This window comes from Papio anubis, chromosome 19, assembly GCF_008728515.1.
Source record: "Papio anubis isolate 15944 chromosome 19, Panubis1.0, whole genome shotgun sequence".
Lineage (NCBI taxonomy): Eukaryota > Metazoa > Chordata > Mammalia > Primates > Cercopithecidae > Papio > Papio anubis.
In genome coordinates, this window is record NC_044994.1 from 25,670,001 (window position 1) to 25,685,355 (window position 15,355).

The following is a 15,355-nucleotide window of genomic DNA, read 5'->3' on the forward strand; positions in this document are numbered from 1 at the left end:
TTTTTCCATAGTAAATCTTGTGTTTATTGAGTTACTAAAAAGTATCATTTAATAATGTATTCATGCTTAATAGAGCTTATTATTTGTAGAAAACTGGGTGCTTATCACATATGTTTGCAGCAAGCACAGCATTAAATTGCTATTTAATAGCCAATTTATCTTCTACAATTATCTTTAGCTTGCTATACCTTAAAAAGGAAATGTAAATTATAGTCATGTTACATTTGTTTTGTACTTAGTCGTTGCCTTTAAATCTGTATTATTATTTAACGTGCTGAATCTGAGTTCTTGGAATCATGTGCATTAGGGCCTTAGGAATAAAGAGAAGAAACAGCATTGTGAGGTTTCATATTAGGTGAACAGTTTTATTAAGTTATATTTTAAAATTCTACATTGTGTCATTTTTATGTATTGGATTCTGTTTTACTTGCCGTGTTAACATCATCTTGCCAAGTCCCTACGGAAAGTCTGTATTTCTGACAGTTCCACTAAATTAAAACTCCAAAAATCTGGCATAATCATTCTTAGCTTCAAATTTTCTATGCTTTTGTCTGAAGAGTATAATGTAAAAATATGTATTTGCAGTGTGCAGTATAACATGTATTGCGTGATTTATTTGGAATTGATTCATTTGGAATTTATTTGGAAAGACATTTCTGGGGAGATGAATATATTTTACTTTATAGGTGTATGCCTGGGCCCACTCTAAATGTGAGAAAAATCTTTTGTGAGAGAAAATAAAGAAATGAGGTCTGCAAACTTGTAGGAGCTTCATGAGGAAAGATATTACCTAAACACAACATTATTTCCATGTGTACTTTAATGTTACAACTGCATTGTTCTGTGACTGAATTTATATTGATTCTTGTTTCCTGTCAAATTCAATGGAGTCATATTTATATGTTGGCAAAGAGAAGCTGCTTCCTAAAATAATTGTCTTTGTAGGATGATAATACTTAAAAATTCTTATGACCATGATGCATATGTATGCTGCCTTGCTATTAAGTGTGTTCTGGCAATTCGGCATATTTGACTTTTGCATTTTACTGGTGAGTTTTCATATAAGAGGTTTGATAGTCTTGGTCTTTAGAAAACTTTTAATTAGGAGCACAAATTATGTTTTTACCCTCAAAATTTAAAGTTAGAATTCGGAACTTATTAATTCAAAGTTTGAAAGCTTCATATCCTAAAGGCTGTATTGTCTCAGAATATGAATTAAATACCCATAATTCCTCAGAAGCATGTGAGGGTAGTGGGGGTAGGGCTTTTAACTAAAGTTGGTTTGACCAGATATTGATGTTTTGGCATTTTAGGAAGTAAAATGCATATAGGTGTATAATTTAAAAAGGCAATAATTGTAGCTCTAAATTCTAGCTTCTAAATAATTAGTTTGCAATCAAAAATTTGTTCTGAATTCTACCCCAGGAAATATATATGTACTTTATATTTTATAAGCATCATTCAAGTATATGAACTCATTCTAATAATGTTTATACATATGTCCTTTGATATTTAGTTTAATGCTGTTTGATTTCTTTAAAAAGTGATCTTATATTTCAATCACTTGCATGTTTACTACAGAATTCTGTTAGCTGGACAGAATTTCCCAATACATATTTCTTTGACATATCTAACTGAGAAAAGGATGTCATTATAGAGGCTGTATCAGAGATCTAAACACATATGTACATTCTTATTTTGCCATGTGAGAAATGCAGTCCTGTGAGTAACTTAAATACTTATAATTTCAAATCAGTTCTTCCCTGGTTTATTATTCTTTTGTTGCTTTTAAACCTATGGGATGGAGCTGCTCTTGAACTTGGTGGGGTTTTTTTTTTTTTTTTTTTTTTTTTGATCATTCAAGTGCAACCATCAAGTTGTCTGTAATATTTAAAAGCTAAGGCCTCATGGTGTTATTTGTAAAATAACACCACGTAAGTATTTGGGCTTTGGTGTCTGTAAAATACAGTATTGGTTACTCTATGAATAAAAGCATAATTTCAATTCAAGAGACTTTTGCCTGAAGCCTTATAAGACAGATGCATCTGATTAACTTTGGTAAAACTGGACTGGCCCTTTATTGTAATGTAGATGTTTTCAGGGTTGGGAGGGTATTTTTAAAAGGCATGCAAAGAGGTCTTTTTTTTTTTTTTTTTTTTTTTTTTTGAGAGAGAGAGAGAGACTCAAGAGAACAGTTTTGCAATAGAAGCTGTACCTCAAACTGCTTCATTTTTGCACACTTTTATTTTCTAGTGGAACCTCTCCATTAGCCTGTCTGAATGCAATGCTTCACACTAACACTCGAATAGGGGATGGAACATTCTTCAAAATCCCTGGAAAGTCAGGCCTGTATGCTCTCAAAGTAAGTTGCATTGTTCTGCATATTGTTATTACTATATATCATGCATTTTTTCAGACATGTGAAGGTAAACAAAATTAGATTTGGATGAAGAGTAGAAGAATGACTCCTATGCCTTTTAAATGTTTACAGATGTCTTAAAAATGATTTCATATTAAGAATAAACAATGACATTTTTCTTTAAGTAAAGCATATCTGTGGTTTCACTCCATGACATATGGTAATGGTGAATAGTTGTGGCTTCCTTAAAATTCTTGATTCCTTAAAATTTATGGGGAGGAGTGTCATGGGTCATCGGCCAGGAGTTTAAGATGATCAGAGTTACCATGGACTCTTTGACTTAATGACCGTCAGTTGATACACAGGCTTCACACCTGTATACCCTTATCGTTTATAAAAATAAGACATTTATTCATTTTGCTTGAAAACATTGAATTGAATCTAATATTCAATTTTAAATGGGGATCTCAAGGAAGTTTTACTAATGCACACTTGTATGAGAAGAAGAGAGAAATAAAAGCTTCAGATAACTGAGTCTTAATTATTTTAGTATAATTTTTTTAAAGGCATTCCCATTTTTATCTAGGGGAAATGCCACCTGAAATGCAAAATTCCAGAAGACAAAAGCTTATAGTCTACAAATCGTTGTGTAACTTGGAATAAGTAAATTCGTTGTGTTATTTCTTAGAAATTAGAAAGAAGTTTCTGCCTTAATAAGTCATGGATTATATTTAAAGTTCATTAACTACATATAAGGTGTTTTTTTGTTTTGTTTTGTTTTGTTTTTTATGTCAAAAGTTATACCTAGACAACAAAGCAGGGATTCTTCTTTAGCTACTAAGCATCAGGCTGTGGTCCACCGTGTGTGTTTCAGAAAATAACACCGGTTAGTTAATCAGAAAGACTTGTAATTTTTCCATTGCTCTTTGTAGCAAGTTGGGTATTTAAGTAACTGATTAAAATTCTGAGTTGGTAAGCCATTTCTTTACATGAGGAAAAATGTAGAATTGAAAAAAAAATGGAAACAACATATGTCAAAAGGAAACTTTTTTTGGGTATAGATTTTAAAAGTTTATCCAAAAAAAAAATCAACAGTAGCAATGGGCTTTACCCATTTTTTTTTTAACCCAAGAATGATTTTACATTAAAAGATAAATTAGTATGGAAATGTTAAATCACAAATAACTGATCATACTTAGGATTCTGCAAGTATTTTGAATGTTTTTAGTTGCTAATACATCTTCTCCATAAATCATCACTTTTCAAAATAATATAGAAAGAGGAGTCGTCATGCCCAGCAGATGGCACGTTGGATTTAGTCTGTGAATCTGAATTGGATGGTACAGATATGGCCGAGGCAAATGCCCGTGGAGAAGAAAATGGAGGTAAGTGTGATGAATTCCAAAATATAATCCCTTGTTCTCTTAAAAATTATATAGAATGCCAATGATTCATTAATTGAATTGCCCACCGTTATCAATACAGTTGTCTTCCAAATTTTTACCCCTGAGATTTATCAAGGTGTTTTGATTCAAAAAGGATAGCATCTAAAAGAAGTATATAGTTCTTTGCTTTTGTTGTTTTTTAACAGTACATATTTCCCTGAATAATTTTCTTAAATACTTCTTTAAGTATCCGCATATTTCTCCTGCAAAGTGAGAGGGTTACTGGGGGTATCTAGTGGTTTCATTCTTACGGGAGGATTGAGAATGCTAATGTTTTATTTCTGATTGTGCTGATTTTTTCCTGTAATCACAAGTAGTTTTATAATAGCTTTGTTCCTTGGTTTGTCTTTTGCAAATGAAGCTCAGTGTTACCATTCCTCACAGTGAAAAGAGGGCCAAATAAGATATTTTCTTGTTAGACACTTTTGAGAAGCCAGTGACCCTTCCAGAATTTTAAGGGGGGGTATTTTCCACCTCTGAATTTTATCCTCTGAATTTTACATGTGAACTTATTTTTATCTTCCTCAAGACAATTATATTGTGATTCTTTTGGTGTACATAATTCTGCACTGCAATTTTGGCAAATCTTTGTCCCACAATAGCTGCAGTGCTTTCTTCTACTGTACCCACTGGTTCCACAAAGGGACCCAGATCATGATTTGAGAGAAAACTGTGTAATTAAAGTCTCTGTCGGTAGACTCATAGGAATCAGTAAATTACCTTTAAACAAACAAACCTTAAAGGATGTTTGCAGAAATATCGTATTTCAGTAATAACCCAAAGTCATTCATTTTATTAATGGCCATGGAGTCCCTTTGTTTGTCCTCTGCATGCTCACTGAATGCTCTTGCTATTTAAACTTGTGTGCTGATAGACCCTGTAAGACTGATACTGCTTCAGTTCCTTTCTGATCTGTAGCAAAGCTTGTGAATTTAATATAGGAAAAACACAGCTTATTGTCCTAAGGAAATTACAAGAATGGCTGCAGACTGCTTTATGGATGTTTTACTTTTCATCTGACTTGTTGTCCCTATTCCCAGGCTTTTTGAGCATCCCCCCAATTGTTGTGGTAATGGTGTGAACCCTGGCTGGTCCTTGTGATTAGAGAGGGGAAAAGGCAGAGAATCACAGTAATTTCTGGCTTTCAAAAAGGGGAGGTGAGTGGGGCATACTTTTCCTTTTCAGGAGGGTGAAGGAGAATCTTATTACAGTTGCTCCTAGTGTGGCGCTCTTGCCTGGGTGAGTGCTCGTGTGCTCTCTCAACATATATACGGAGCTTCTTTCACGTGCCAAGTACTATTCTTGACATTGCAGTTACAGTGGTGAAAAACAAAAGCAAATCTCTCATGAAGCTTATTTTCTTTGAGAGAGAGAAAATAAGCAAAATCAATATCTAAAATGTATAGCTTATTCAGTGGTGACAAGTGATATAGGGCAAAATAAGGGAGTGGGGGAGGAGGGGAGAGGGTTACATTTAGGAAACACCTGAGGAGCATGAGAGAACAGGCGTTCAGGGGAGAGAACTCCAGGTAGAGGGAACAGCAATATAAAGGCATTGAGGCAGGAGACTGTCTGAAATATTCCAGAGACAGCAAGAGGCTGGTGTGGCTGTGAGGCCAAAATGAACAAGGGAGAGTATGGTAAGAAACAAAGCCAGGGAAGTTATGGGGGCCAAGTTATATGGTGCCTTGATGCTGGCTTTTGTTTTGAGTGAGAAATTAAGCCATTTTAAGAGTTTTGAGCTAGAAAGGCAATGGCCACATGTAGGTTTTAGCAGGATCACTAACTATGAAAAAGATACGAGAACAAGGAAAAAAACAAGGACACCCATTAGAAAGCTATTGTCATAATCTAGAGGAGAGATGTTATTGATTTGAAGGCAGGTAGTAGCAGTGGATGAGATGAAAAGTGATTGGATTCTGGTAGATCCGACAGAAGCTGCTGACAGATAAATGTGAGTGTGAGATAGAGAAAGGAGTTGGGGATGACTCCAGAGTTTGAGTATGTGAGCAGGTTGAACAATAGCATCGTCCTTAGTTTAGATGGAAGAATCTTCAAGGGAACCAGTTAAGGGCAGGGGTGTTGTTGATCAGGAGCTCAGTTCTGGACATGAGATTATTTTTCAATATCTAGATGGATGTCTTAAGTAACTGATTTTATCTGTCTGAAATTTATGGGAAAGATCCTTGTTGGAGATACTGATTTGGAAGTGGCCAGTTTATAGATGGTAGTTAAAGACGGGAAACTGGATGACATTACCAAGGAACTGAAGGTAAATAGAAAAGAAAAAAAGCCCAAAGACTGAGCTCAGGGGCAGTTGAATTTTAAGAGCTTGGAGAGAGTGTAGAAAACAGTGAGACTGAAGGTAAATGGACACGGTAAGATTTTCTGTCCTGGAAACCGAATGAAGAAAGTATTTCTGAGGGTGAAGCGACTCAAATGTGTCAATGCTTTTGATAATGTGAATTCATGATGAAGATTAGGAAATTATCACTGGATTTACCTTTATGAGGGTATTGATGAACTTGACAATGGTAATTTTTTGTGGAATCGTAAGACCATAGCTTGAATAAAGTGGGTTCAAGAGAATGGGAGGAGATAAATTAGAGACCCCAAGTGTAGACAATTCTTTCAAGGAATTTTGAGGTCAAGGGAAGGAATGGGAAAATGACTGGAAAGGAAAGGATCAAGAGACAGTTTAAAAAATGGGAAATGATTATTAGAAAATTATTCACTAATGGGAACATTTTAGTTGAGGAAAATTGATAATGTGGCAGGGGTGTTCTGTTGTCATGCCTTGCTTAGATGTTGGAGAATGGGACCTATTCAGCAAATGGAAAGATTGGTCTTAGCAAGAGATGTAGACAGGTGCTCTAAAGGAGGCAGTAGGAAAAGCGAGGGTATTTCAGTAGAAGTGAAGGTAGGTGAGTACATGTGGAAGGGGCTTGTAGAAGTGTGCTGCTGTGTGTGTTATTTTTCTCAGCGAAATAGAAAACAAGTCCATCAGTTAAGGGTGAGAATAGGGGAGGTAGTTTTGTAGACTTAAGGAGAAGATACAAAATATTTGTCTGAGAGAGTCTGACAGCATTAAGGACATTCTTAAGGTTATTCATCCTGAATTTACTAAGAGACCAGCCTACATGGTTGTCCATTTTTCTCCAGTCATGTTCAGGACCACTCTACAAGCGCAGAGGAGGTGTATAGTGACTGATGCTGGGATTTTGCCAAATGTGAATGATGAAGCAAGAAAGAAAGAAAGGAGTTAAGGGTATATGAAGTGGAGTAATGAAGGCAAATGTCCATAGAATTTTTTTTTTTTTTTTTTGAGACAGAGTCTCGCTCTGTCACCCAGGCTGGAGTGCAGTGGCCGGATCTCAGCTCACTGCAAGCTCCGCCTCCCGGGTTTACGCCATTCTCCCGTCTCACCCTCCTGAGTAGCTGGGACTACAGGCGCCCGCCACCTCGCCCGGCTAGATTTTTGTGTTTTTTTAGTAGACATGGGGTTTCACCGTGTTAGTCAGGATGGTCTCGATCTCCTGATCTCGTGATCCGCCTGTCTCGGCCTCCCAAAGTGCTGGGATTACAGGCTTGAGCCACCGCGCCCGGCCGTCCATAGAATTTAAGCCGATGTGGAGGTGACTGAAGGATAGTGTGAAGAAGGAAGTCTCATTGGTGTGAAAAGGTTGTTTGATTTGGTGTGCTAAAGGAAGTGAGTTGGAAGTGTAAGTGATGTGAGAGTAGAATGCATGGATTGAATTTAGGATACTATTATGGGATGTATTTTCTGAGCTGATAAGAAAGAAGGGGGCTAGGTTTCAGGCTATCAAGAGAGTGTAGGCCATGTGTGCACTCAAGAGTTGCCTGGATGAGGTGGCATCAGTGGTTGAAATTCAGCACCCCTCCATTTGCCCAGCCTAGTGCTGTGGGATGGGACTGGGTCCACCTGGAAAAAAGATTGCCTTTTCCTTTTTGCACAAAGATGTTTTAAAGGCTAGTGGTGACCCTTGCATAAGATATTAGAGAATCATCAGCATGGATATTGAAACAGACAATTATAGTAGAACTAACATTGACAGGATGTCATATTAGCAGCTAACATATTCAAAAAATGAAAAATAATCAAGAATTGGCAGATAAGTACAGTAGGTTGAATAGTTAGTAATATAGTCTGATGACATGAGATACAATGCTGGGGGCATCATAGGAACCAGGGAGGGAGAATGTTTTGGAGGGAACAGTGAGGGGAATATAGGTCACTTATTCTATTTCTAGGCCCAGTGGTACAAGAGGTGTAGAAAAGAAAAAGGCTACCACCTGAGAGCATTCCAGAGGAGCCAGTGTCCTGGCTGGGAAGACAGCCAGATTTTATATATTAAGAAGTAAAGGGAGTTTTCAGAGAAAATATGGAGGCTGCAGGAGATTTTGATAATGACTAATCCTAAATTCCAGAGGAAACCATGGCAGTTTAGTAGCTGAGAAAGGGTGACAGATAGCATGAGAGCACTCAGCCAATAGTGAAGCCAAAGCAGGGATAAGCAAACTTCCCTCGTGTAAAATGTGAGTAGGCGCTTCACCAAATAACACATACCCAAACATTTCCAGCTAATGTGACACAAATTAGATTTCCTGACCTCTTCTTTGAAGTTGCATTCAGGAAATAACTTTGGGAAATCACTGAAAGAATAGTAAATAGCTTATTTCCTTGAGTATTCCTTGACTTGCTCACTTTTGCATCTTATTGCAAACCACAATTGCATCTCCATGTAAGTACCCTGTACCTCTGGGTATAGCTTATTAATCTAGCCTCAGGACACATTTTCAAACCTAGATATTGAAAATGTATTGAGTACTTTTATTTTTACGTGTGAGGGAACAAACTTAGATTAAATGTGCCATCCAAATTGCAAGCCCAGGTGTGACACCAAAGGCCAGGCTCTCCTTACTCTGATACCTTGCCTGGAACCACAGGGAACGCTTACTAGCCAGTCATCACTGGTACAGTTTGCCTTTCCAACGTTAGTACACATCTATTATGATCCTAAAATTAAGACATTGACAAAGAGGAACCCCTGGCTTATCCCAATAAAGTAGTGGCATACCACATGATTTCTTGCAATTCAGTGATAAATGTCAGGAAACTCTGCTTTAGGTGATTTCCTTGCTTACTCTGTTTCTAATATATATTTGAACCAAAAGTTAGAATGAATATACTTTCCACACTTCCCTACAGCTGTACAAATAAACTTTGAAAATGTGATCAGAGAGAGGAGGTCGGATATATGAGTGGATGTGTGTGTGAGGGAACAAGAGAGAGGGGTGTGGGAGGGAAAAGTAGGGAAGGAGGGAGAAAGGGAGTGGGGGATGACTACATCATCTGTTTTGCTATTTTGTTCATCTTTCCTTCTTATATTCATCCTTTGGGATGAAAGACTGGGGAGTATTGAGAAGAATATTAACCATCAATTTGTAACATACCCTTGATGCGTTGAAAGAATAAGCCTCTGCTACCATAGTGTTATATCAGATTGACAACTATTGGCACTTGCTGTACCATTTAGGGGATAAGCATAGAAGTATTTGAGAAGAAAGTATTTTGTAAAAACTGATAAGAAAGAAATTTTAGCAGTTCGATTCCAGTCATTAACACTTGAGTCCTTAGGCAGAATTAAGATAATGATTATAATACTTTAGTCCTCTTCTTGGAATCAAATGGGCAGGGAAATATTCTTTTAAAATGGGAGATGTGTTGCCAAGGTACTTTGTTACAAGGTTTTGTTGCAAAATTTTTCAATGTAGGAAAAGTGGTATATTATTAATTGTGGAATTTACAAGACAGAGAACTATGTTTATGTGTTTCTTTGACTTCTGAATAGTTTCTCAAGTTAATAAGAATTAGACTTGAGAATGTAAACTGTTGACATTTTAAAAGCTAAGCTTTAGAGATCAGAGAATGATTTAGGTGAATTACTTGATATATCTGTGTTGACAACCCATGACCATTTATGCCTGTATAAGTATAAATCTGTGTCACCCAAATAAAATATTATAAATTTTATGGTCTATTTTAGTCAGAGATTTATGGGTATGTTTGTGTCTGAGTTGTTTTCTGAGCATAATACATTGATATATCATGAGTTTCCTAACACATATTAAGTTGACCCACAATGTGTTGCTGGTCTGCAGAATTCATACATATTTTATGTGAAATGAACCATCAATAGGCAGTCTTCACCCTCTTCATCCTCTATAAATTGTTATTAACAATTTATTAAGTTTCTCTTTTTGTGGCCCTAATATAGTTCACGCTTAAAATCAACAGTAACCATCCTATATATTTCTTTTTAAATGAGGAAACTAGAGATTGTACACATTTCATTCACAGAGATCAAAAAAGGTTCTGCTTGCTCTTAACCCTAATGACTTTCAGGGAGGAAGCAGCACTCTAGCAAGAGAATTAGTATTTTAAAAGTCTCTGTTGGGGGGAAAAAGAAAAAAAAAGAATCTTATGTTTTAGACTTTAAATCCCAGGGCAAATAATGATTCCAACATTTGAAGAATTTTATGGAGTCCTTTTTCATTATTCTTTATGGCCAGTTTTATAAGTGGGTTTCTGATTGTGTGATTCTTGGCAGAGTTGTGTTAACTTAATGAAACGTTACTCAGCTCACTCTTTGTTTTCATTGGCTCAGAGGCTACAGTTTGAGGGGTCTTTTATCAAAAGTGAAAAGTGTGTTAAGGAGGCCTGAAGTGTGAATATAATCTCAATTGAGACATCAGTTACATGCAGATGAGAAGCTTCATGGAGAAATTGGGGCATACATTAAAAAGGTCCAGACACCCTGGGGAGTAGTCACACTGACAGCTCATGAAGCGGTTTTATACAAGACTACAAAAAAGGAAAATGAGGGTGACCGTGGAGTGGTGCAGGGAGTGTTTTGAGTAACTTTGGAAGATGTTGCTCACCTACCCAGTGTCGGTTGGTATTCCTGGTCTCGTTTTGCTGGAGGTTTTACAGTAACTTGCCTGTGAATGCTCCAGTGTAGTTTCACATTGGATGGTGTGTGTCTGCATCTTTGTGTTCAGGAGGTTGGGGGTAGGAGAGTGTCAACAGGCTTCTACATGATCGTGGAGAAACGTAACACAGCGTAACCAGCTACCCGGCAGCCATTCCTAAGAATCTTGCAGGTGACAGGAAGGATATTCCTTCTATGCCTTAACCAGTTCCCCTAATTTTGGGGGGTTAAGCTAATTTGTCTTTCATTCAACAGCTCTGCATTTTAGGCAACAGCTTTGTTAGCTCGTGGAGACACCTGCTCTACATTGGTGGTCTAGAGAAACTTAAGTGTGTGAAAATTATGTTGTTTTAGTTACACATTGAAGAAAACACAGAGGAAAGCGAATAATCTTCAGAGTCAGAAATGACCACTGGCAGGATATAGAACTTCCACTGCCCCCTCTTTCTCCTTCTCCTTTCTTTTATCCCAGCCCCCAGATTATACAGTTCACAAGAAGCATGAGGAACTTCAAAAGATCCTGAAGCCCTGGTTCCTCTCTCCTACCAGTGTTTTTCTTAAACAAGTCAATTGAAGTAGACAGTGTTCTACTAGTATATGATCAGGAAGATAGAAATCACACAGTCACCTTTATACTTCTCCCTGTGTTCTTGATAACTTTTATAGAGAAGAATTTTTTCTTTATGTTGAAATCTTTTATGCTTTTAATTAAACTAATTTCCTTCTTTTTTATTTTTTCTGTGCTCTCATGATAAACAACAGATGGTCACCCCTTCATCTTAACTTCTCTAAACGACTTATCCCAACTCTTTCAAACATTATTTACAGATACTTTTCATTTCTTTTATCTTTTAGAGACCTCTTTTTCTTACGTATTTCCTCTTGAACTGTGAACTTCATTCTTGTCTAAATGGATTTTGGTCAGTTTTAACAGTCCAGAGTCATGTAGGAAAAAGTTTTCTTTTTAAGTGCGACAAAGTGACCCATTTAAGCATACTTTCACCTCTCTTCTTGAATTGTGAGAGAAATATTTCATAATATACAGATCGAGAACAGAATATGATCTCATAATAAAACAACAAACTCCTCAAATAAAAACAGAATTGAAGGTATTCCCTCAATTATCCATCTTAACTAGCCAATACTCTGTTTGATTTATATAATCTGTCACTGTACATATGAACAAAACACTCATGTTCTTTAAAAAAAGTACTTTTTCATTGATGCCAGATAATTCACTCTCACTTTTCTTTACAGTTATATTGTATAAACATTTCTCAAACTGCCTTCTGGATAGCTAACCTGATTCCCCTTTATCGTACATTGGAGTTCATAGTTTATATGGTAAAGTATGAAGTAATTAGTAGTGATGCCCATGAATGAAACACTTCATCTTGACCTGTACCAACCTTTTGCTGATCTCCTTCCTGTCCACTTTTTTCTGTTTCTCATTTTCTAGGCTGATTGCTTTATTTCTCTGCAGATGTTTCAGAAACCTGATGCAGTGTGGAAGATCACAGGGGTTATATCAGTATAAAATAAGTAGCCTCTGATGTTATTTTTCCCACACAAACAGCATATAGTATTATTAATCTCCATTACCCTGTGAGCGAAATCCTTGTTGGTTCTATGGTAGGAGGAGGTTAGGTGGCTAAAGACTGATAACTACAATATATGCTTTTCCTACTAAATGTATTTATTTTTTGGTTTGAGTTTTCTCTCTTCTGTGTTTAAGGAGGTATTTTTATGAATATCCAGAGATAACAGTATAACTAAATTGGCCTGGCTGGTAAATTGAGTGCTTGTAGAAGAGATTCTTATAGCTACATCTTTAGTGTATACAATGGTCTTCATAGTTACCTTTGGAGCTTCAGTGTTCCAATCAAAATGTTTGTGAACCATTTGTAGCCATTGTAATGAGATGGTGGCATATCCCTTTCTGTGGCAGGTGAATGGCATTTGCACCATATGATATCAGCCACCCAAATCACTAAGGTCTCTGGCATGATGACATTTTGCAGCAGCATGTTCTCACTGATATATAGTTGGTATAATTATTATCTGATTCAACATTCCTCTTGGTTTATTTTGCTCTTTTTTTCTGAAAATCTCTTCTGAAGAAGAAGAGGCTTCATTGGGCTAATGAAGTAGGTTATAAAATATAGTAATCATTCCAGTTATATTAGGTATATTTCATTATAGAAGATATTGTTCTAAATATTATCAAGAGCATCAGTGCTTATAATTTTTAGACTCCTTGTCCCCTGAAAGGGTCTTAGGAAAAAGTTGCTGTTCCCATTATTTTATTGCTAGTATTACTAGCAATTTATTAATCTATTTAATTACTGACTTTTCTTGGCAACGTATATCCTTTGGATTTTCTTTTAATGTAACAAGGAAATTTGCTTAAACCCAAATACCTATACCTGTATTGAAACAAATGTTTTTAGAAAAGGCAATTCTACGTAGGCCGAATGCAAAAAGGATTTTTAAAATGGAGTTCAGGAATGATTTAATTGGAGTCAGATAGTTTTCCCTGCTCAAGTCTTTTTAACAATTTGTAGAATGTATTTTCTGGCTGTATATATCCGAAATATATGATTTACACAATTTCAAATGTAAATACTGTACATAAAACAAAGCATAACCCAAGCATAAACTTTTGTGATTATTTGCCATTTGGGGATATTTCTGAATTGCCTGCTTGTTGATCTTTCAAAACAAATTTGTTATTGTTTAGTTTTCATCCGTAGTTTTCCTCAGGTAGAATTACTGGTCTATTGTTCATTGAAAACAGTTTTTAAAAATTCTTATGGCCTCCAACTCAGGTATTGGATCTTTTTCACTGTTTTTCCCCCAGCATCTTATACAGTGATTGGCATGAGGGAAAGTACTCAATAAGAGTTGTGCAATTGAACGAATGATTAATCAATAAACCAATAAACTTCCTCTAAGACCCAGCCCTCTGTTCAGATTTTATTGACTTCTAACAGTGTACCACAGTGTTATTCCTAATATACTATGTATCCTTTGAGTTAAATTTTTTATTCATGTAACTTTTTTAAAGCCTATAGTGTATGTCAAGATCATTCATACAGAAAGCTGTTGTGATTTGAGAACATCTAGTCTGATTATTCACAAGAATGAAAGAGAGTGTTTGGAAAGAGAACTTACAGAAATGAAATTGGTAAAAGACTGCTCCCCTCCTTGTCTTTATTAGGTCTTTGAGCACCAGTTTCCTCAGATAGCTTGTTACTTATTGGGTGGCTCAGTGGGACAGAGAGCAATTAATAGTACACAATACCTATTTTGCAGCGACTATATAATGTGCAGATCCTGGTCTGTGTTGTGGTTCTGCACCCACACAGCTTCTGCCATTTTATGTAAGCATTGTGATTTCTAATTTTGACTTTAAATTTTATTTTTATTTCCCCATGCAAAAGCACAAAACTGTGACTTTACTCGTTAAATAAGGCAATGAGTAAAGATGGCAAAGAGAAATCTATCTATAATTAGTGGCAGGTCGTGCAACTTCCTACTGTCTTTCATAGGACATTCTGTCATTTGGCTTTCATATTATCCCTAATTGACTGTAGAATAATTTGGGAAAATAATTTAAGAAGGCTTCTATTTTCAAGTTTACAACAATTCATTTTATACATACTTTTTCATAAAAAAGAGCTCTGCTGACCTCCACTTTCATGAATTATTTTTAAAAATCATAGTGGAAAGTTAACTTCAAAAATACTGTAAACAAAATTTTTGAATTTGATATTTTAAAATTTGATTTTTAAAAAATTCAGTGAACACTAATAGATCGACTGCTCTGTGCCAATCTTTGCATATAAGCCCCTGAGTTTCTGAGCCTGTGGCTGCTGAGGCAGACAACAGCACCAGCACTGCAGGGACTGTCATGAATTCGTACACTAAATTCCAAGACAGCATGGCTAGGGGAGGAGCAAGTCTACCTCAGAAGCTGGGATAGTCAGAGAAGCTTTGGGGGAAGCTGTTTAGAATTTGGACTGCCAAGATGAGTTTGCCAGGCAGAGTGCTGGGAAAGGATATTTGGAGAAGGGACAATCAGACCAAGTACAACAAACACAGCAAGTAGATGTGTTCAGAAGACACTGAAGAGTCTCCAGATTGGCTGGATTATAGAGGGTGAGAATCGGGAGGTAGGCAGGATGTGAGACAAGAGAGACATATCAGGTTTGCCTTCTGATTGCTCCTTTATATCCTGGGTTGTAGGTCACAGTTACAATTGTGGGTGTCCTCTTGTACATCTGTCAGTGGATTAGTACTTACATTAGGAGGGAATACCAGCCATATCCCCTCCCTAGCTTGCAGCTTTAAAAATAGGAACTCTAATCTACATTTTCTAGTTCAATAGTATTTTCAAATTGAATGGTAAATTAAAAGGAGAGAGAGACAGCTTGGAGACACTGAAGCCCACAGGTTTGCTGGAGCAGTTACCACTTCTCTAGCCTTCAAGGCTGTCTCATGGTTACGTATAATCTCCCACCTCCTTTTGCTCCCAG

General features: G+C 36.5%; 1 protein-coding gene across 7 annotated transcripts in view; it reads left to right on the plus strand.

The window, feature by feature from the left end:
- ASXL3 (ASXL transcriptional regulator 3) overlaps positions 1-15,355 on the plus strand; it is a 173,782-nt gene that overhangs the window by 64,473 nt on the left and 93,954 nt on the right. For all 7 annotated transcript variants that reach the window (XM_009192582.3, XM_017951656.3, XM_009192585.3 and 4 more), the window contains 2 exons: positions 2,254-2,362; positions 3,636-3,744. In XM_009192582.3, the coding sequence (XP_009190846.1) occupies positions 2,254-2,362; positions 3,636-3,744 (218 nt within the window). The remainder of the gene's footprint in view (positions 1-2,253; positions 2,363-3,635; positions 3,745-15,355) is intronic.